Below are 22,517 nucleotides of genomic sequence, written 5' to 3' on the forward strand. Positions count from 1 at the left end.
GAAAGAGCTGCCCTTACCTGCACTGTATCTCCCACAGTGGGACCCACACTGAGCTCATCCCTTTAGTCAAAGGGATGGGTCTTATACAGGTTGGGCTGTTTCAGTCAGGGAGATGTGGGTCTTAATTAATTCAGGGCCATCAAATTTCCTCCCCAGTCTTTTTTCTGCATTTGAACAAGTGGGACTGATTTGGGAAAGTTGATGAATGAAAATGAATGAGTAGCGCTATAATTCACAACTCATAGTCAACACGCTTGCCGAATAAAAGCATCAGAAAGGTTTTTATCGGCCTAAATATTGAAACCAAATTTTATTTTTTGAAAATGACATTACACACATCTTGCAAATGTACATTTAGATGAGAAAACAATGAGTAACAAATATTGAGAGCAAAGCTATAAAGTGGACAGGTTCTCTGCTGCATGGCATTGCATTACAAGAATACTCAGACCTGGGATGGTTATTACAAGTAGTAAAAACAGTTCACAACACCTCACAAAAAATGGATTTTTTTTCCTAGAAAGTCAAATCTTCTAACAAAAGGAAATTCCATTAAGGAAGAAGAGGCATGGGGGATAGATGTGTGGGTCTAGGTACATTTTGTGGTTTTGTGGCAGAGTTTTGTGGGGTTTTTAGAGTCCATTTGTTACAAAATCCACCTTTGTGAGTGACCCCCTCTTTTCCAAGACTTTGTTGTCTGTCCTCCGTTGCCAACAGAACCACAGCTATGCAACAGTAAGCCCTGCGTACCCAGCTCAGAGCTTGGGAGTGTGGAGAAGGAGTTGTCTACAGAACCCCTAACAACATCATTCCTATATACCATCTCCCACCCCCTCCCGCTGTGTATCCAGGAAAAGCAAAAAGCGTGTGCAAACTCCGCAAATGAGGGGCTGCGGGACTAGTCCCATGTAGAACAACCAGGTGTGGAAGCCATGGCCGATACACCACGTGCCACATGCCTCAGCTGCAACGGATCAGCAAGATCTCATCATTTACCACTGACGCAAACTTCCAAATATTTAACTTGTTCCCCAGTTCCAGCAGAGGCAACAGGTGACCGATCTCCATCTGTTTTCCCTTGAAAGTTAGAGTCTAATCAAAGTGCCCAGGCAAGGCGCTGTGAGAAATAAGTTCCCCGAGAGAACCTGTTGAGAACTGCTTTTCAAACCTCGTTGTATAGCATTTTATTTATGCCCAAATCTGTACTTTACAACCACGAGAGAGACAAAGACAGAATAAGAGAGAGGGAGAGAGAGAGAATCTTTCCAGGAGGAAAGGAAGAGCTAATTAAGAAAAGAGAGGTACAGGACCATGCATTTACTCTCAAAAGCTTGTTCACGAGCAAGCTAACATTTCTAACACTACAACCACTCATCTACATCTGTTTGCTAAGTAACTGAGTTCTACCTACAACTAGGGAGCAGAAGGGGTTTTTTCTTTTCTTCCCCCTCCCTTTAAAACGTCAATAAAAATGTTTTCTGTACAAGTTGAATGGCACAAAAGGTGGTTAAAATGCTAAATAACTCACCACAAATGGAGAATGCAAAATTAGTTCAAAACATGCATGGACTGTGTACAGGTAAGCAAGGAATCATTGGCATAAAGCTGCAATATATTACAAGATGATACAGTTGAGATCTTTTGGAATAACCTCTGCTTGTTCTGTCCCTTTAAGAGAACTTCACCTAAAAATTCAGCGTAAAGGGAATTCCAGGTATATATCCCAAGCAGAAAGTTAACTATGGGCAACATTATTTGTCTGAAGAGAAAAGCATTTCCCCTCCCCTTCCACGCACTCCCCCAAGGTACAAAAGTCGACGTGATTCGCATTGCTGCAGGCTTGTCAAAAAGAAAGGTTAGATAGATCTGGTTTAGGAGAACAAAAGCACCATTTAAATTAATAGCTCTTTGTACAATGTCATTAATTAAATACCTTATTATTTAAACAAAAACAAACTGAAATTTACCAATCCCAACAAAATAACAAGTGAACCCTTACCACCCCCGTGTCCTCCAAGGTTATGTACAGGGTTTAAAGTATACCAGCTAAACTTTAAACCCGGCTGCCCCTCCAGCCCCCACCCACTGAACGACAATAGAAAATACATCGTGGCCTCTCAGTTATATTATATTGCAGCTTCGTTATTAATGATGAAATCACACAAACTCAATGAATGACCTAAGACAGTAATCCATGATCAGGTTCCAGTTCAGCTGCATATCTCCCTCCCTCAACACAGCTTGGCGGCGGATCGGCAGCTCGGAGGGAGCTGCAGGGCCGCGAGCGAAGGCAGTTCCTGCTCTTCAGAGAAAAGTGGCGTGAAGAACTCAGGCTTATGCGGTGAGAGCCACTAACCCTAGCTTGTGATTGCATTTGTGATTAAGAAAATAGGCCCAGGCTAGTAACAGCCAAGTCAGCGAGCTGATACTCCTTTCCTGTGCTTCTAGGCTAGGCAGTGTCATAAAATACAGAGTATCATAGAGGTGAACATGTCGTCATTTCAGAGAATAGGAGATTTGGCTAGACAGGTTTCCTCTTTCTAAAAGACCCTGGGTGTCTTCTAAATTGATAATCGCAGCTGTACTAGTACTGCCACGGTGGTAAAGCTGCTTGGATCACACATCATCTAAATAAGAAGCAAACTAACAACAATTTTACATGTCAGAATTCAGCATGTAATTATAACTCACAGGCTTTCTTGTTCTTACATTCAATACTTCTGCTTCACCTTATCTATAAACACCAATTAGCAGTGCAATTAATTCCCTAGACATTCTTCTTTTTAAGGAGACGCATCATTAGACATCACACTAAATCTGGAAAAAGCTTTTCTGTTGTAAAGAGCGGGGAAAAAAAAAAAAAGGGAAAAAGCTGTGGGTGCTGCAACCACTTAGTGACTGTGTGGTCAGCGTGAGCTGGAGACAGAACTACATTTCAACTGCCACCTGCAAAGGGAAGTGAATTAAAACCCCATACATATCTGCTGTGCAGTGATTGGAAGCAGATGGAGAAAAGAAGCCATGCTAGAATTCAAAAAACAAAACCAAAACCCAAACCCAAACCCCCCCCCCCCCCCCCCCCCAAACAAACGAACAACAACAACAACAAAAACCCACTAAATGTTTCACAGGGATTCTCTGGAGGTAAAATTCTTCATTTCAAGCGCTGGGCCCGGACCCCAGCTTGTGGTCTGTTTGGTCCATTACTGACATTTCCCAAGTTTGACTCTGTACATGGGTTTCTCAGAAACTTGGGGGTTCAGAACCAGGGGTTGGTTCAGGTCCACCCTGACCAAGTGCCACCACCGTGTTTCATGCTGACTGTACGTGCCTGAATCACTTTGCTCTGCAACAACCTCGCTGTTCGAATGTGACTCAAATTAATCACGATTTCCAATATATAACTGTTGCAAATAGAGATGGAAGAACCAGCTTGGATAAAAATCGAAAGCAGCCTTGAGTTTAGATGAGTCACCTAAAATGAACTGAAGCTTCCTTTTATGTTCAGAGACATTTGGTTATATTTTTCTCTAAAAACCAAGCCAACCATAAATCTCTATTCTGCCTGGTACTAGTTGGGACTAGACTAGGAAAATACTGGAAGAAATAGAAATGCTATTTCTAGTTCCATAAACCTGCTGGGCTCGGGGCATGTCTATTGGTAGACTGAAGTGAGAGGAAAGTGAGATAAAGCCAACACTCTTTAGAACCAGAAAATATAAAGGAGACCCTGATTTGCTAAGGTTCCTTGTTTAATTTTCAATTCTAAAAATTTTAAGATATTTCAAGAAAGAAAACTATTTCAGCTTCATCATTGACTGGTAAAACTATACAAAGTATCTCCCATATATGGCTTGCTATTAGAGGTTCATACAAGGGATCACCTTATAGCTGGGGTCAATGAGGTTTTCTCTGCAAAGTCTGCAGCTGTCACGCAGGAAACGGAATCTGCACTTAAGTAATCAGTCACACGAGAATTATTGACAGTAATCAATCTTTGAAATAGGAGACCAACCTTGGACCAAATGGGTTCAGCTCCCTTAATTACAGAGGAGCTTCTGCCTGTTTAAAGCAGCAGAGAATTAGGTGTATTGGGTTTCCCTTGTGTTATATGGAGCATCTGAGAATCTATGGAAACAAAGAGGTGCAATCTTTATGGAAAAAAAAAATAAAATCTGAGACTAAACAACAAAAAAGATGGGTTCAGATAAGTCAGTTGTTTTGCCTTTTAGGATTAAATTCACAAGCACTGTAACTCAACTGAATTTAAAAAAAAAATATCTCATGAGAAACGCGGTGTTAAACACAGATCTCCTTGTTCAGCATGGACTTCCCATTGACTTATTGAATCAGCAGCTCTCCCGTACATGGCTACGCATTTCATGGACAGGAGCATCATCAGCCCCTCTGCCTGCACAGCAAATCACGGCAGCCTCCTCCAGGAGCCTCTCCTGGCTTTTCACCCTGCTGCAAGTGGGTTGCTACTTTTCCCAGAGTTTGCTGAGCTCCAAGGGAAAGGGATGGGAGGTTCAGAGGTGCCCTTGTTAATCTCTTGCACATGTCTTGCAGTTCCCCAGTGTGCCAGGCCTGTCCTTCTCCAAGCCAGGGCATGCTGATGCATTTCTATTTCTGATCTGATAGGGAGGCATAAAAATAAAACCACGCCACAGGTTGGTGCTGTCATTCAGCAGAGGGCTGGATCTTCCCTTCCCCTTTAAGGGATGACACATGCTGGCAGGAGAGTAACACATGAGCAGGGGAGGAACTTCAAACCAAGTTCTCCTGCCTGCGGCCAAGAGTGACCTTATTTCTGCCATCGGGAGTGGGACACACTGCTGTGGCAGAGAGCCTGCATCCTGGCTTAGATACCTGCAGGGGCAATAACTCTCTCAACATTCAGCCAGGAACTCCTCCTGCCTTTCTGTCCAGAACCATGCTGTGGATCCTCAGCTAGCCCCAGCCTCCCCTTTTGTTTGTCCCTGGAATTTCTTGGCTTTTGTCTTTTATTATTCCCACACATGAATGGCATTGACGCCTCATGCTCTCCCTTCCATTTGACTTTCTGTGAAGTTCAAGCTCATTTCATCACTCAGTAAATATCTCCTAACAAATGCCCCCTACCATTCCTTTTAGAAACAAGTCTTTTTTCTTTGTTTCCCATGACACTGGCCATCATGGCATCTTTCTCTAATGATGCCAACTTCCTTTCTTCAGCTGACAGACTCTAATTACTGCAAAGATTTGTTAATTCCCTTTGGGCATCCTCCTCCTTCAGTTGTTTGAGTGATAAACTGCCAGACCTAGGGAAGCTCTAAACTGGCTCCAGAGTCCTGAGTTACAGTTCATTGAGATAGAGAGCAAGAGCCAGAATAGGTTAGTTCAACTAAGTGCATTAAGCAATACAACTGAAAGGCAACCCGTTCCCATGAAGCCATCTGGCCATGAACACTTTCTAAACAAGAAAGCTTTCAACAACAGGCCCTCTGTTTTCTTGGTAGAAGGCTGCTGAAATCATTAGACTTATTCATCGTTTACAAATACAAGGCCCATATTTTGAATGGTAACACGAATTGCCCCCGATATGTGCACGTACGTGTAGCAAGAAGAGGGGCAGCAGGGGTCTGTATTCAGGCCAGAGGTGGTCCAGATGAGAGAATTGGGTTGCCGGATGTGGATATGGCCTTGCTGTCAGGGTTGGTGCTGGCTCCTCCATGGGTTTTGGGAGAACGAAAAATGATGTGTGTCTTTCACAGTTAGTAAAATAATGAAGCATTTTTACAGCTTAGCTTTGAGAGGGCCAGAGTTCCTGAAAAGACTTGCCAAAGGCAACGGACCGTAGTTTGCTTCTATAAGGTTTTCAGACTTCACTAAGTAATGAATAAATCTTAAGAGCAATCTCTTCTATAGCTCTTTGTATCAGCTTATCTCAAAGCACCTTACAGATGGACCCAAGTATTGTGATCAGCTCTTTATGCATTGGACACCATGGCACAAGGAGAACTGATCTGTCCACAGTTATGCCCAAGACCAATAGCTCTGAAATCCCACTGCTGAATCCACTAGGTTTGATTCTCATTTGCTCAGAAGCTCATCTATTGGCTGAAAATTGGTGTTAGTGTTTTTAACCTTCTCTAAGCAGAGTGTGCTGAGGGATGGATAGTGGTCTGTGACCCCCAAAGCTCCACATTTTCACCTGCAGACGTAGTACTTGTACCCTACCCTGCAACTGGGATTCTGTCAGAGCAGCTATGCAATGGCATTACTGGAAAAAAGCCTTTCCATCCACCCACTTACAGTCTCTGAGCATCTCCCCTCTCCCTATTAAAACACGGGGGTTTGTCAGCTTGGCCCCAGACCGTCAGACAAACATCAAATGACTAGATTTGTTCCAGAAGAAATGAAATGAAACAAAATGAGGGGTCTATACAGATTGCTGGCCCCAACCTTCCACCTGGAGGCACCCAGAATGAGAGACAGCAGATCTTAAGCCAGGAGCAAAGAAGGAAGGTGAAGAATATCTGAACGACAGAATCAATAACCAATGCAGCAGAACTCAGCCCAGTTCACTCCACAGTCGGCGAGGAGTGGCTGCACTGTGAGAAACAAGACTCAGCTTTAACATTTCCTGAGATACCACGGAGAGGCCTGCTCAGACTCATACAAGTGGGACAGAGGCATGGGCCAGAAGAAACCTGTGATTCTGGCGACAGTAATTTTCAAGAGCTAGTTGAATAAATGTGAGATGGGCTAAATATCTCAAGAATCAAAGTCTGTCCTGTCCCCTTTTGTCAAGGCGATTTTTACCTAGGCCTAGTTGGGCACATGTATAGTCCCACTTTCGAAGCCCAAAGCATGTTGGAAGGCACTTAAAATCTTAACCTTCTTGGTCTCGTTACACCAAGGTGGTCTTTCAGCTGGATCTCTTCTAGGATCATGTGTAAAGCACTAATCCTGTTGCATAGACTGACATCGCTCTTTATCTACATAGACAGAAAAAGATCTTCATCTTGTGCCATCCATTTGCTTCTACAGAGAACCTCACCAGTCCCAAATACTGTTCCAGCCTGCTTCCATCAGCAACCAGAAAAATAACTTTGAGCCTAAATCACTAGAAAAAAAGAAGCTGTTTTGTTCTGTCTCGGTCATGATCAGCACCTCATGTGTCGTAAACGCTTCTATATAGCTTTTCTCTGGTTGTGGATTGTCTTAGCTTGAGGAGACACTTTCTGGACTAATTTTATACCTACTTTACTTGGCTATATTTTCTTCCTTTCTGTAAAAATGATTCTGACTCTACTATAGTAAAAGAAACTCTCCGATTGCCTTGAACGGACACAGTACTACTGAAGTCAGTGACAAAATACACTCATGTGCTGTCACTGCAATAAAGAAGTGGCGTGATGTTGAGTCCACACTGTACCCCTGCAGAGAAGATGCAACTTCCAGGGATGGCTGTCGCTGGCACAGCGTCTGTGCAGGGATTCAGCGCAGCGTTACAGAGCAATTTCACAGGGCGTTCTGCAAAGTAGAAAAAGCAAACACAGGGCATCCTAGAAAATATCATCAGTATCCATATGGATAAGGAGGAACTAACACTTCCATGCCATTATTTCCTGTTAAAAATGCCTGGGTGTAACACTGTTTTCGCTGTTTGCCACAATTTTTGGTCCTACCTCCCTTTTTTCTCTTCAAAAGTACTGTTGAAGCAAATGAGAGAGAAATAACAGCGAGACTGCATGTGCGATGTTTTCCATGTGTGTGTGTATGTTAGCTAAATATGAAAGAGATGTGGAAGTTATTTTCTAAGCAGAATTATTTTTCTGTTGCCTATGAAAATAGCACAATTAGTGCTTTTGACTCCTGAGAAGATTGTAAATAATGTGCAGATATAGGAAACACAGACAATGGTAGGCAGAAGCTGTTTCCATCTCCCACTGCAGAGTGGACAAAGGTAAAATCCCATTACCAAACTCTTTCAAAATGACTTCAAGGTGTCGAGTCTTGATTGGCTGTTTAGCTGGTGGAACTGAACTAGCTCCAAATCTTATAACAGATGAGGCTTTAAGCCAGAAACTTCAGGATTAGAAATGCTTTACAAGTGACAAAAATCCTAAGGCTGAAGATTTTGCTGCATTGCCCTCATCTTCTACAGTCAAGACCATCACTGGAACGTAGGAATACTAAATACAACAGTCTATGCTTAGAGGATCGCTCTAATTCCTTCCTAATGATTGCATGTCTGAAACAGGTATATTTACTGTACATGCAAATTTGCTAAAATATAGTGGATACTGAACAAAGGCATATTTCGAAGAAACAAAGCTCTACTACTTTAAGAGTCTCTCCGACTTGTTTTTAAATACTGTATTGTTTTAAAACAATATAGTCTTAGTGATTCAATTAGTCTATGAAAACACTAAAGGCAGCCTCATGAGGGAAATTAGACAGGGTTTTTATAGCAGAATTAATATGGCAAATCCTCATATCCTGTGGAGTTTTATATGCTTGTAAAAGTAGAAAAAAATATAAAAGGTAAACTCTGGAGTATATAATGGAATTACTGTCATCTACTCCAGGATCTCATAGGGTCTGGAATGATTATAGTATATCGAAAGTAATTACTAATTCGTTCCAATTCAGGAAAGCTTTCTGACCAACCCCAAGCTTATATCTCGTGAAAAATCAACAGGAGTAAAGCACGTGCTAAAATTTAAGCACGTCTGTAAGTTCTTTCCTGAATCAGGGCTGTCCCTATATTTAAATGACTAAGGTACGATGCCTGCGCATTGTTTCTCTTTGTATTCAAATCTATGTTAGGGATCCTACAAAGCCAAAGATAACTAATTTTGAATGTCGGTAACATTCCACATGCATTTCTGTACAATAACTCATGCAATATTGGCATTAATACAGAATTAACTATATGTTACAGCTGAAATGCTCACTGACTTTTCCTACTGCCCAGGCATTTCTACCTAGAAAATTGCTTTTTAAAACTTGGGAGTTTGACCTCATACCCTGTTTTCTTTGTGGCTTCTACTGGTTCGAATGGCTATTTTTCCCACTGAACAATTTTTTTTTTTTTTTTTCTTTTAGGCCTTTTCATGGTCCTCCTGATTCCCTGAAGGAATTGTTGGGCTCAGCCTTGCCCCAGGATGATCCTCATGCAAACAAAACTCCAATCCCAAGGGAGCACTTGCAGGATCAGGTTTTAGATGTGTCTCTAGGTGCAGCTCAGGAAGACTGCCTCAGTGATTCCTTAGCATGCTCCACCAGGAAGAGCATCTTCAAATAACCAAACACAACTTGTGGCAGGAAGGAAAGTAACCACTTCTCAACAACTACCTCAACAACCATCCATCCAAAGGTTCATTCACCCCTTGGGATCCTGCTTTATCTTTTACTAACTGAACTGACGAATACTGGATGGAACCACATCTCGCACTCCTTTCTTACCACCATCATCTCCAGCAGTTCGGTCTGCTTATGGACACCAAAGATTTAGGTTTTCCTGGTGGATCTCTGGTGAGTGTCCTGTACTGAATAGCAAGACAACCTAGATGTGATTTTTGTGGCTGATCTCTTGGTTTAGCAGAGACTCAGAGGAAAGGTGGCAGGACATGCTAACCCTGACTATGACAGGAATGACCTTTGTCACTGAAATGACAACACTTTTGATTGGAGTCCAAGTCCATCATCTCAAACAGTCTGGGTCATGACTACTAGTCAGGGTCCCTGGGAAGGCAGAGACTTGGGGAGAGACTCTGAGCTTTCCACCAACAGAACAGAGGAGAGGGTAAAAGCATGTCAAATTATCTGTCCCACTAAAGCTTCTACTAAGACAAAAGCTACAATGAATAATCTTGTCAGCATAACCATGGCCTTCGACATCCTTATGCTTAAAAAGCCTTATTTTCTCATGACCAGTGTCTACAGTAGCACCCACAGGATTAAACAGCCAAAAATTAGCACCCATAACCAAATCTGCTCCCAGAATACTTCAGCACCTTCTGTTAGAGGATCTGAAAGCACTTTACAAATGTTAACCAACATTTGGCCTCACAAGCCCCAGTGAGGTAGAACAGTATTGTCCCCGTAGGGACAGATAGACAGATTGAGGCACAGGGTTACTAAGAGACCTGCTCCCGTTCAGACACTAAATTTAGCAATGCCAAGGGCTGAATGAAGGTGTCCTGCTTACTGCACCTATGCTTTGTCCACCTTACCATCCTTTCCCCCACAAACCTTCAACATGAGCCCTTAGCCTTTGAATTAAAACCAGGATTCTATATACAATAGGTGAAATGATCATTTAGCAGTCACATAGTCAGAGAGTTATTCAATTATATGAAGTTATTTGTGGGAATAAATGATTTCTTGAGCAAAACTCTGGGTGTAAATGATCATGCACTAAGACTAGTGGGTGCAAATTTGGTGCATGATAACTCTGACCCCTTAATAATTCCCAATCCTGGCCTCTCTCAGATAACTCTCTTTTCAAGTTGCATTATATGTATCATCACACGAATGTCTAAAGATGCAGCCTGCACAGATTGTTTCATACCAGCAATGCAAGCAAACAAAATGTGGAGTGGCTTTGGGAACAACCCAGCATTCATGTGCCATCAAACATGACAATGTTATAATGCATTCTAATCACAAGGGGTTGCATGGCAGTAGGGAATAGGTGTGCATGTTGAAACAAAGGCAAATAGAACAGCAAAGAAAGATTTGATTGCACAGATTTCATTTAGGTAAAGTTCTGTAATAATCACTTTCGTCAAAAGCTTGTTCCATGAGAAAAGGGAGGCAATGCCAGCTAGCCTATGACAAAGCTTCGGCTTGGTAAAAACCACCAGCCCTGCGTGAATAGATGAACTTTGCATTCCGTAGGAGTCATTACTGATTAACCAAAGCAAAAGGTTTCTCTAAATACAGTGAGTTTGTTTTTGTCAGATAGAAGAGATTCTTAAAATATGGGTTTTTGAACACCACAAAATTCCATTTGTTATATAAGTAGAGAATCTGGCCATAGGTAGGAATACTGAAGTGTAAAAAACCAAGTATGTAGTCTTAAACATTACAAAAACTATCAAAACATTCAATATTTTGATTTGACCTTTTTTACCCCCTACATGTGTCTGTTCTGGCAGTGATGACAAGATTTCTAAACTGAGTTGTTGTTATTACTGTTCTGCAGTTGTTGGTTGGTTTTTTTTGTACATTTTTCTGAATATGTTTTTTAAACAAAAGAAAATTACCAGCTTTTATAAAAAAGAAGGAGCTTGAATCCTCACTCCCAAAACACAGATACAAGGTTTTCCTTTATAAAAAGTGTATTGATTTTTTGCTATAAAAAGTGACCTATAGGGTGTCAAACCTGAAAACAAATTTTCACAGTGTTTTCAGTGTTGGCTGTTCACAAGGCATTATTGTTACAGAGATAGAGAGATACCATAGGGTAGGTACAAAAAATTTGTTACCAGCTAGCAGTATCTTTGGATCACATGTGAAAAGTGTTCCACTCCAGATAACTCAGCTGACTTAAGTATTTTTGCTTAATAATTATAAAAAAAAAAAAAAAAGCCCAATATTTGAATCTCTATCGTACTAACCTTACTTAGCATCTTACATGATCATTCCTAATCTCATCCAAGCTTCTGCTGGCATATTAATCATCAAAGTAGGGAGACATTTCTCTTCCTGCCCTCCAACAATAAACCCAATACTAGTTAGCATGCAGGTGCTAAAATCAGGGCTGCAAATGAGGAGCAGGTGAGCTGGCAAACGTTGGCAGTTTGGACAGGTGGAGAATATCATTTGCTCTACTTGAGCTGGCAAATCGGTCAGCAAGCGATCCATTTGCACACTTTTGGGGGAGCTACTTTACTAGGAAAATTACATAGTTGCAGCAGAGGAAGAAATAATAGAAGAAAATGGGAAATGCACAGGATCATTGGCATGTTGGCCCCAAATTGCTCGCAATGTCCATTTTGCATCCCTGTAACTTAGAAGAATGGTATCCCTCTATCTCTATAGACTGGTAGGTGGTGATTTGTGGCACAGAGGATAAATCACAGAAAAAAAATGACATATAACTGTGTGTCCATTGTCTGATTTGAAAGCACCAGTCACCTATCTGCTTATTTTGGCAGAAGTACTCTACTGTATCTTAAACATAGCTTGTAGTATGGACATTTAGCTTCGTGTCGCTTTACATGGAATCTCCAAGGGAATCAGAGTCATCCAAAGACAGAGGCAGATACAAGTCCTGTAGGAAGAAAGAAGAAAATGTTAACTCACGTAATCAGTTTCCACCTGTGGCCATGCATAAAGAAGCAGTCAAATGGTCCCGTTCTGTGCAGTTCGTAGGGACAGGGTGGAAGACTCGTGCACTGGTTACTGGACAGGCTGACCAGTCGTCCAGGTAGTTCAAGGCTAAAATCAAGGCAGGGTACTTGCACAGTGGAGCAAGACAATCTTGGTACCAGAAGAAAGATGACTGTTCAGTGATAAGTTTGAGAAGTATTTTTTATTGCTTCTGGATCAATGTGTGGATCAATTATAGCACATGCATGAAAGAGCAGGACCTTTCCTTAAATAGGTCTCTTTGAACCCCAGTCCACAATAAAGAGTCTTACCTTGATGTGACAGCTACCCTTAGGACAAATCTCTAGGAAAATCACATGTTCCATGAGTTATTCTTTAAGTCATTTTTGATCTATTAGAAGGGTTAAGAAAATAATCCCAAGTTTACTATTTTGGATCAAATGCTGAATGTAAAGCTTTTCCAGGGTCCCTTTCCGGGGTAACCATCTTATTCCACTTCCTTAAAGTTCTGCATGGAACTGGGTACACAAACCTGCTCAAGGGCTAAAGCTCTCCTTAGACCTTTTTGAACTCTGACCCACACAGAGGTAATAACTGTGAGCAAAATGAAGAAAAGCCCAAATACGCAGAAAGGAAATTCACAACAATCTTGATATAAGAAGAGGTGAACTATGACATTGTGGTGAACTCAACCTAAGCATTTATCATTTGAGCTTTAGGGAAAAAAAAAATGATTTCATCATAAGCAGGAAATTGCTCCTGAGAGGAAGACAATGATGCATGAATATTCTGGTAACCTAAAATGCTACATTCATGTTTGCTGATTGGCTTAAGTTAGTGGACAAGCTTTGCCCTCAGCAGTCACCATCTATTACAAAGGTTCTCAGGGCTTCACTGGCAAGGTCACAAATCAGTCAGCTGAAAACGTACATAAAACATTAAAGAAGGTGAGTTTTACTTGTCTTTACCAGGAAGCAAATACTCATCTCCAAAGTCCAAAATGAGGTAGTGTGTGTGAAGTAATTTAGGTCCTTGATGGCCGAAGCAAAGAATGCAGTTTACAGCATTACTTTTGTTGAAATACACACAAGCCATTTCTTGAATTCATACTATGGGCCAGATGCTGCTCTCAATTATAAATTAATAATAAATCTGGACCCATTGTTTTAAAATTGGTGCGTTTCCTCAGACTTAAGACTCAGCAGCTGAGATGAGAGTTAAGTCCTGAGGAAAACATAGATTTCATTTGGATTCAGCTATGCCTTTGTTAAAGAAAGTCAAATGAAGCTGAGTAACTACAGCGTCTCCATATGTTGGGAATATCTCAAAGATCTGATTTTTGAGAAGCCAAAGTCCACCCCAGGCTCCCCCAGTACCATCCAACCCCATGTCCAAAGATCCAAAATCTTATATGTTAGAGGAGTAATCCAAAGCCCATTGGACTTTTGGAGATTCTTCCCATTGACACTTCTCTGTGCTTTGTTCCACCACCATGACTACTGTAGTCCAGCTGCTGCTCTTCACTTTGAGAAAAAACATAATCCTCAAACAAAAGGAGTTCAACCCATGCAATCGAGACCACACTGGATTACATGTGGCTGGCTGACTGCAAAACATCAGCACTATCAGAATTTTTTAATTACTCTTCCAGAATGTCAAGTCAATGCTTTCAAAGTCATATCCAGGCTGAGAGGTACATTCTGTTTACTAAAAAGAAATCCCACTGACCTCCTCTCACATTTACATTTATGTCCAAGTTCCAATTTCTGTATCAAGTAAAGACTGTTGGAAGCAACACTGTGGCTACTCCAGAAATGAGAAAGCCCATGGAAATGACAATCTGGACCCAGCGCAGAATGGCACTGAATAACAGGAACATAAAAGCTGTGACCGCTGCTATACTTTTTAAATAAATCAATACATGAATTATCTATGGGCCAGCACAGGTTTACTGATCTCTACTAGGATGCCATGCTGCCTCTTAGACACCCTGTTTGTTACCAGGAAAAACAGCTACTGTACCAGAACACAATTTCTACACCAGCTGTAAAAAGTCACTTATTTTCTGTAAAACAGAGCATGGCCTTAAATAATTAAAAACAAAAATCCTTGCGAAGCCTCACTGAAGTGATGTCTTAGAGCTTCGGTAACATTTGCATTTCTGCCGCTGTTTAACGGACCAGATTTGCCAACGCTTAAGGCTTTTCAAGAGAGGAGACTTTATATGAAGATCATGTCCATCAATAACTTGTGAACTTTTTCAAATAGTGGTACAAGCTCAGGGTTAAGTTATCTCTTCTGATCCACAGGAATGATGTCCAGCACACATTAATAACTCCAGTGGAAGAAACAGGCCAATGATTTGTTGTTCACCATCTTGCTAGAGCCCAAAGTGACAACCCTTTTAGGTAATGGGCCAAATTCTCCACTGTTTCAACATAAGGAGTTGTGCTGCCAGAGAATATGGCCGTGACTTAAACGTCATCCAAATCCGAGTAGACTAAGAAAGAAATAGATGTAGTAAGGTATAAGAAACGTAATACCTTGTGCTTACGGAGGCTCCCTGGGCTGGTAGGCGTGGAGATCGGGGACTGCTTTGATTTGGGTGTAGACAGCTGACTGCTTGAGGTCCCATTTGCTGTCAGAAAACAAGACAGAAGCTAGCAGTCAGACAAGCAAGAGGAAGATCTTCTTTCTCCTTTGGGGAGATGGAAGGTATCCAGACATTGAACACAGAAATGCGATAATTTATTCATGTTAGGCAGGAGAAAAAAAACAAGCGAACAACGTGGCTATTCACCCAACCTAAGGCTTTCAGCTGCTCAAGATAATAGACTGTGAAATACAGTGAAATACAAAATATAATGAAGGAGCAATATTTTACAGAACAAATATTTACCAAGTTGATCCAAGATCCACATCACCAGAAAAACAGAAAGACAATTTCTATGTTCTCGAACAGTTTAACACAATTGAAACCACATGGCATTTAAGAGCATGAGCGGAAACCAGAGGCTGCAGATATCCTGGATCCTACACAAGAAATGTTAGGTGTCAAATATGCACATTACAAATTAGACAAACAGCTGCCTGGAATGCCCTAGATGTAGTTAGCTGGGGCTGGGATTAAATGACCAAAAGAGCCCTTCTGAAGCCCTGGTGTAAGCAGAGGGTGACCTGTCTCTGTTCACTTCTCTGGGGCGAGGCCAGAGCTGGCTCTGCTGTTCCTCCACTGCCTGCGCCAGAGAAACGAACATCGTCCATGAGGTGGAGGACCAGAAACACATCAAGCGATGATCCTCTTGCAAAGACCAAAACCTGGCCTTCTGGGTTGCTTTGTTTGTTCGTGTTGCTTTGAAGAAAATGTAGTTATTCTCCATTAAAAAAAATACGATTTATTTAAACCAAACAGCTTTTGGAAAGGTTGTTTGTTGAGGCCTTCACAGACATGGCTTTTAGCTCAAGTGAAGGCCCCCAGGGCTATGTCAGGGCAAGCTATTATGCATTTATTGGACTAGAAAGGAATCAAAGTAAATAGCATATTATGCAGAAAAAAATGAAGGGTAACAAAATGGAATAAGGATAAATTAATGTTTTCCTACCACTGATGTTCCTGAAGTAAGCTAATGTCTTTGACAATTGCCAGGTGTCACAGTACGTATTTCATACGGACATACTTATGTGTAGAGAACTTGGTCATTCATAGGTTGTGTATCAGCTCCAGGGATACAGACCCTCTTGTTACCAGGGGGTGTAAACAGAGAGCACAAGCACAAGCATTACTTGAGAGAAGGAAGTTCACACTCATGCTGGCTGTGTCCCAAGTGTGTTATCTTTTCTGGCCTTTTCTTTTTGCAATCCAAGCAGCAGCAAGCTGGAGGCCTTATGAGCATTAAACTACATATCCCAATCAAGTCTACAGAAAGTGACACTTCCAAAACCTACTCCAGATGTTAACATATTCAGCACAAGCCACAAAACTAAACCCCAAATATTTTGATTGTCATTTCCTTAAACGGCGATAGTGTTGCCAGCCCTCCAGATAACTCCACAAATCCCTACCCCTTTTAAAGAAAACATTTTTAATCGTGTTGATGTTTCTCACAGAGAGAAAAAGACAAGCGTATAATGATCTGGGCTTGTTGTCCTGCTCTCTAAGTGCCCAATATCCCTGTATACCGTTACTCTAACTGTAAAAGCATGTGCACAGGAGGATGGATGATTTCGGCATATGGGACGTATGCTTTCAATTGTAATAGCTGAATATGCAAATCAGTTACTTAAAATTAAGCAAGAAGTTGAGTGTCTGGAGGAGCCCTAAGAAGTATAAAGTACCATACAGCAAGGAGAAGGTGTGCCGTATTTTTAAGAGAAAAACCAGCATAACGCTTGCTTTAATGCCTAAGACGGCCTCATTCCTCTTCCCTGTTACCTTCTCGCGAAAAGAGGGGGGCAGTTCAGGTTTGTGGTATCACTGGCCCAAATGCAGAAGTCATACACGTGAATTCAAGTAAGCGTAAAGAAACATGTGCTCTGAGGCACAGGACAAAGGAAGAGCTGCCAGCATGTTAAAGCAGCTCAGACTCAGATTCATGGTGATGTGGGCCCTCTCTCTTCATCTCCATCATTTTTGTGCAGAAGGCACTATTGGGAAGAGGAGGCTATTCATCACAGGAAGCTTTTTTCCCATTACAAATGCACCTCACTGAGGAAATAGGTATTTCTTAAAAGGTGGTAGAAATAATGATTTATAGATAATTGGGGAACAGAGTGACCCTTCACCTCCCCATTCCACTCAGACCATTCTTTACTGGTGGGGGGAAAAAACTATTTATGGAAACCCAGAAACTGTTACACACCGGTCCCTGCACTGCGACATGCCACTCTTCACTTTGCTCCAGTTCTACAAAGTGAGCTGCCCTCGAGGTTGGTGGGAAAAAAAGTAGAGTTCACTAACTATATGCCATATAATGAAGGCAATTCAGAAAAAAAGAACTTGGATCTCTTTTATGTTTGTTTTTTTTTTTACCAAGTGACTTTGAGTTTTCTATTAAAGAAAATGTGGGGTGCAATAGTACTAATATAATCTCTATCAGCTAGAATCCATCTCTAATTTCTAAAACGCCTCTTTCTTTCTTTATTTCCAATTGTCGCTGATCCTGAGGCAGGAAGTGATCCTTCCTAAGATGAAGAATGCCACTTAACAACTCTACAAAGAACCCAAATTTCCCTTCAACAAACAAGAAAACTGGAAGAATGGCTAACAGTCGGTGTACAGCAAATAGATGTAATTGCCGCAGGGAAGGACAGAAATTCCCTAATACAATGAGACTTTTAAGTGCTACAGCAGGGATGTTAATATTTTATGAGCACCGACGAAAAAACAGATGTGACATCCAAATCAGAAATCCAATGAGATGGATGTATATCATTACAAATACTCACCACGAATTTTGCAGCAGGAGCAACAATTAAGAAGCCCAGTTTAATTTTCTCTATGTCTGCTAATGAAGAATAGTGTTCATAATCAAACTTGCATGCATTTCTTTTGAACTCAAATGCAAGAAAATAACAAGAGGCAAAGAGCAGATCCCAGGTGGTGTGTAACGCTGCTGCTCCACTAAAATCTGCCGATGACTTATGGTAGCTAAGGATCTCACATAAGCTCGGATATTGGAAACCATTCTTTATAACCAGATTTCATTTGAACTCATTTGGGGTTTTTTCCACCATGTTATTGTTTGTGTATTATGTCTTATTTACATCATTCCATTCGCTTTGCAACCTCAATTTACTTTAAAGCCCCTTTGTGCAGATGACACATCCTTTAATTGCATGAACACGTGCACCGCCTTGTTTCATAGGATCCCTACCTCCTTCAGTGCACAAGGCAATTTGTACTCAGGAGATAAATCAGGCTCGTCCAGCCAATGAGGGGGAGGATGGAGAATATGGCATCATGTTTTGTTTGAGATGGCTATGAGAGATCCAGGTAAACTGAATTCTCTGCCGGCTTCTCCCACAGATATTTTGGCCAAACCTCTCATGTAATTGTTCCTTGAGTGTTGCTCCGGTTTGCTTGGGTGACGGGGACTCTGGATCTGAATTTAGAGCAATGATAAGGACCGAGACCTGTAAATGAGGTTCGTGAGGTCCATCCTTTGAACTCACATTTCTATCAATGAACAGAACTGGAAAAAGCAGGGCCCAAGGATCACAGTGAGTGCTCAGAATGTGCAGATATATCTCTTTTTCTGTCAATTTGAAAAATAAGGTTAATACTCTTCGCTCCACTGGGGTTCCCAGGGTTCTGCAGATGAGTTCATAGTTTGAGGAGCACATGCTCATACATCACAAGAGTGAGAGATAGAACCGTGAAATACATGGATAGTTGTCTCCAGGTCAGGGTTTGAAGTGTCACCGAGAAAATAAAAAGAGGCAACAACCAGAACAAAAAGAGCATAAAGCAAATATAGAAATAGCGGCTCATTGAGAGAGCAGAAGCCATCCTGCCCTCTGGGACAGAGGAGCCTGTGGCAAAAAGAAAGACTCCATTGTAGTGTTTATTCATGAGTGGAAGAATTCAGATTGCACAGGCATCCTTCGCTCAGGGACCTCCTAACTTCCAAGCACTCAGCTCTGCGGTGTTGGCACCCTGTTCTCATCATGTTTTGTGAGGGTGATCTCTCTGCTGGATGCGTACTGTGGATTGTCAGCTAGCAGAACGTAAGTAAGCGCAAGTGGGATAACAAGCTGCTCTATCTTGTGTGCAATCCAAAAGACATCTGCTGCCTTTTTAACACATTCATATATAATGACCCTGGGGAGCCAGATCTGCAGTCAGGACAGACTGACGTTCTGTATCTGTTTTGCTAATTGCTGCTGCCTTGTGAATACGCTTTTGTCCCTCTATCCAAACCCTTCCATTAGAGGACCGAGAAACTGAAGTCCTGCAGCAGTGCCTCAGAGCCCTGCTCATAGACTCCCTCAGCCAAATCAAGGCAAACCTGGGGAAAGACATTTTCAAATTTCAGTTCGGGCACCTGTGGCTCTGTACTGCAAAGGACTAAGATCATGCTGGTTTTAAAAATCATAAACTCTCCTATCACAGCACATGTATTTATACAACTGAACCCTTGTTTGTTATGTGAGTTACTGTAGGATAAATTCATATTTTTGTAACAAAGAAGTAATGGCAAATGACATCATTATTTTCTCCCCTGAGATTTAGCTCTGTCTTTTGTTTGGTTTGACTTCTCATTGGAGCAGTCTGTTAAAGAAATTTTGCCAAACTTCATGCTGACCCTACCCCATTTAAGCCTCATGGACCATTGCAGCGGCACAGAGACTTATCTCCTTACGCCCAGTTTTCCTCTGTCATGTTGCAAGAAGGAATTGGATGGTATACTGTGGGTGTAGTTTAGTCTAGATTTTATTGCTCTAAGCTATGTTATTTAGCAAAGCTGACTTCATAGAAAGAAAAATAGAGGCTAGAAATAACCATAGAAGCTTTGTAACTCCAATTCTGTGCTCTAAATTGGGATCAGATATATTGGGGTCATCCCCAACAGAGATCTTATTTTTTAAAAGCACCAAGTTTGACAGGGACTCACAGGCTCCCTAGGACACCTGCTTCAGTGATTAAGATGCTTATAACTGAAGTGTTCCTAGTATGTGATCTGTGTATCCTTTATTAAAGATTAAAGTAATATCCTGTTTTAACCCTGATAAACACACAGGAAAATTGATCCTTATCCTCTTTTTAATACTTTATAGGCATTTGAAGAGTGTTAAATTGTCCCTTTTCAATCTTCCCTTTTTCTAAGCTCAATCAGTCCATTTCCTTCAACCTCTCTGAACCCGAGGAAATTTCTTCTGGATTTTCTGTAGCTTGCTTATATCTTTCTTAGCATGTTCAGTCCATACTAAAACACAACCCAAGCTCAACTAAGTCCAGATAAAGACACCAATACCCTCCAGTCTCAATTCACACCTGATATATGAGAAACTAGTTCAGCTCTACGAGCTAACATTTGGGAGACAGAGAAGAGCAAGGCACTTGGATACATTCTTGTAGAGGGAGAAATAAAATTCTGCTGTATTTTTCTAACTCTACCTTGCTGGAAGCAACATTTTCGGGGAGTTAGGTGGAGGATATAGATGAAAGACTGCATCACAGCTCCAGCACAAAAGAGATGGGAAACTAAAAGATATATTGGAAGCCCAGTGGGAACTGCTGGCAAAGCAGTCAGGGCCTTCCAGTCAAACTGAACCAAGAGGTGAAAACAGCCCCACGATGGAATGATCAGCACAGCGTCTGGAGGAATAGCTGGATTAAACCAAAAATACTCTGGCATTGCTGGGAAGGTGTATATATATGGGTTGGGGATTAATGAGAGAAGGAAGAAAGGATTCCCCTTGGGAATATAAGGACAGTAGTCTGTTACCAGCTGCTTATAGCAAGACACTTCTTCGTTCATTCATTTAATTTTCATTCATTCATTCATTCATTGAATTTTCATTCATTCACTCATTGAAATGACTGTATGGTAAATAAAGAGATAAAAGTACCGTGGCAAGAAAACAGTGTTTCACATGTTTCTGTGGATTAGCTACCTCATTTTTTAAATATCCTTGGCGCTGAAGGGCTCTGGCTGCCTAGAGGGAATTGAGCTTTTCACAGTGAGGCCATGACACATCTAGGCAGGAGGCAAATTACCTCCGGCAGAAGGTAGCAATTCAACCAGTGAACTCGAATCACTGCAGCTGGGAGCTGGCACTCTCTGTGCAGTTGCACTTCTGTGCACGGCCTTTTGTCCTGACGTTTTTTAACGGAATATTTTGGTTATGTGTTCTTTGTTGCTCCATGTTAATCCTTGTTATTTTGGAATGAGAGCTGACCACTTACTTAGGTGCCTCACTACCAGCACTGCTGTAACAAGACAGGCAAGGAATACATTACAGTTCATATCTAGCTGGTGATAGGAGCTTAGAAGCTGCAATAGCATAGAAGCTGCTTCCAGTTCAGTGCTGGATTTATGGACTTTCTACATTTATTTCCTTCTGTATTCTGCTGTTGTTCTGACTCGGAGGTGGCCCCAGCGACCACGGGGGAAACTGGACTCCAGCCAGCAGTATGCTGTCTCTATGGCTCTCCCAGAAAGCTAGTTATACCTGGATTTATGTTTCTCATTGAGAAGTAGATCACTAAATCCATAGCCAAAACCAGAAGGAGCAAAGGATATCAAAGATGAATGGAGATCACCTGGCACAGAAGCCATATCCCTACGCAGAAAGCTTCCAGGCTGACAAATCAGCTTCGACAGGGATCTACAGTCTGTGACAATGGGTGACACAGCATCGGGCCACACAGTTGTATTCATTCACTTGCATAACCTGACGGTTTACTACAGCAGGATTGAATGCGTTAGAGAGCGTGCAGGTTGCTGGAGCAGTCTCTGATCCACTGGACTGTAGATAGTGGCCTCGCTAGAGCGTGGCTTGCCTCTGTTGGAAGGTCTGGAGCATATGCTGCAGCCACACAGCATGCTGCTGGAGATGTCTTTTGTCTCTGGCAATCTGTGAGATAATGGCTTTGGTTTTAGCAATATTGTTCTCCAAATGCTTTCAGAATACACAAAAAGCCCCAAATAAAGAGCCTCAAAGCTCTTTCCTGTGCATGATTCCATGGGTAGATTACAGAGCTCTGTATACAGATTGGTTATTGGACGATCCATTGGGAAAGAAGGCATGAACAGCTTAAGTGATGCACTGAAAGCCACAGTGAGTAAGTGGAGGAGACTGGAATAAACCAGAAGTCCCCGAATACCCCAGCCTGTGTGGAGGATAGCTGCTGCTTGGGCACAAAGCATTTCCACAGCTTTGAATGAGAAGTGTTTTATTTATATTGACCCAGTAAGATCAGAAGCGTTCCTACAGTGAATGGTAGAGAAAGCGGATGCAGTGTTTGCGTGCTGTCAACATCACATCCTCAGAATTAGCACTAGCAAGCTCTGCTGAAGCAGGTTTTTTGGTTCTCTCTGTGCTATAACAGTGGCATTACTTTTGTCCACTATCTGCTGGCAGCATCGAACCTCTTCCAAGGAGTGAGGAACAGTTGTGCATGCACCATCTGCTTTGTGGGCAATGCATGAGGACCACTATCCACATGTAAATTTACTGCATTC

General features: G+C 41.7%; 1 protein-coding gene across 1 annotated transcript in view; it reads right to left on the reverse strand.

Moving 5' to 3' along the window:
• Positions 1–12,214: 12,214 nt before the first annotated feature.
• DCX (doublecortin) overlaps positions 12,215–22,517 on the reverse strand; it is a 76,769-nt gene continuing 66,466 nt past the window's right edge. The window contains exons 6-7 of the mRNA XM_009889303.1: positions 14,874–14,968; positions 12,215–12,271 (exon numbers count right to left, since the gene is read on the reverse strand). Of these exons, the coding sequence (XP_009887605.1) occupies positions 12,215–12,271; positions 14,874–14,968 (152 nt within the window). The remainder of the gene's footprint in view (positions 12,272–14,873; positions 14,969–22,517) is intronic.

Source organism: Charadrius vociferus, unplaced genomic scaffold, assembly GCF_000708025.1.
Source record: "Charadrius vociferus isolate BGI_N301 unplaced genomic scaffold, ASM70802v2 scaffold7, whole genome shotgun sequence".
Classification (NCBI taxonomy): Eukaryota; Metazoa; Chordata; class Aves; order Charadriiformes; family Charadriidae; genus Charadrius; species Charadrius vociferus.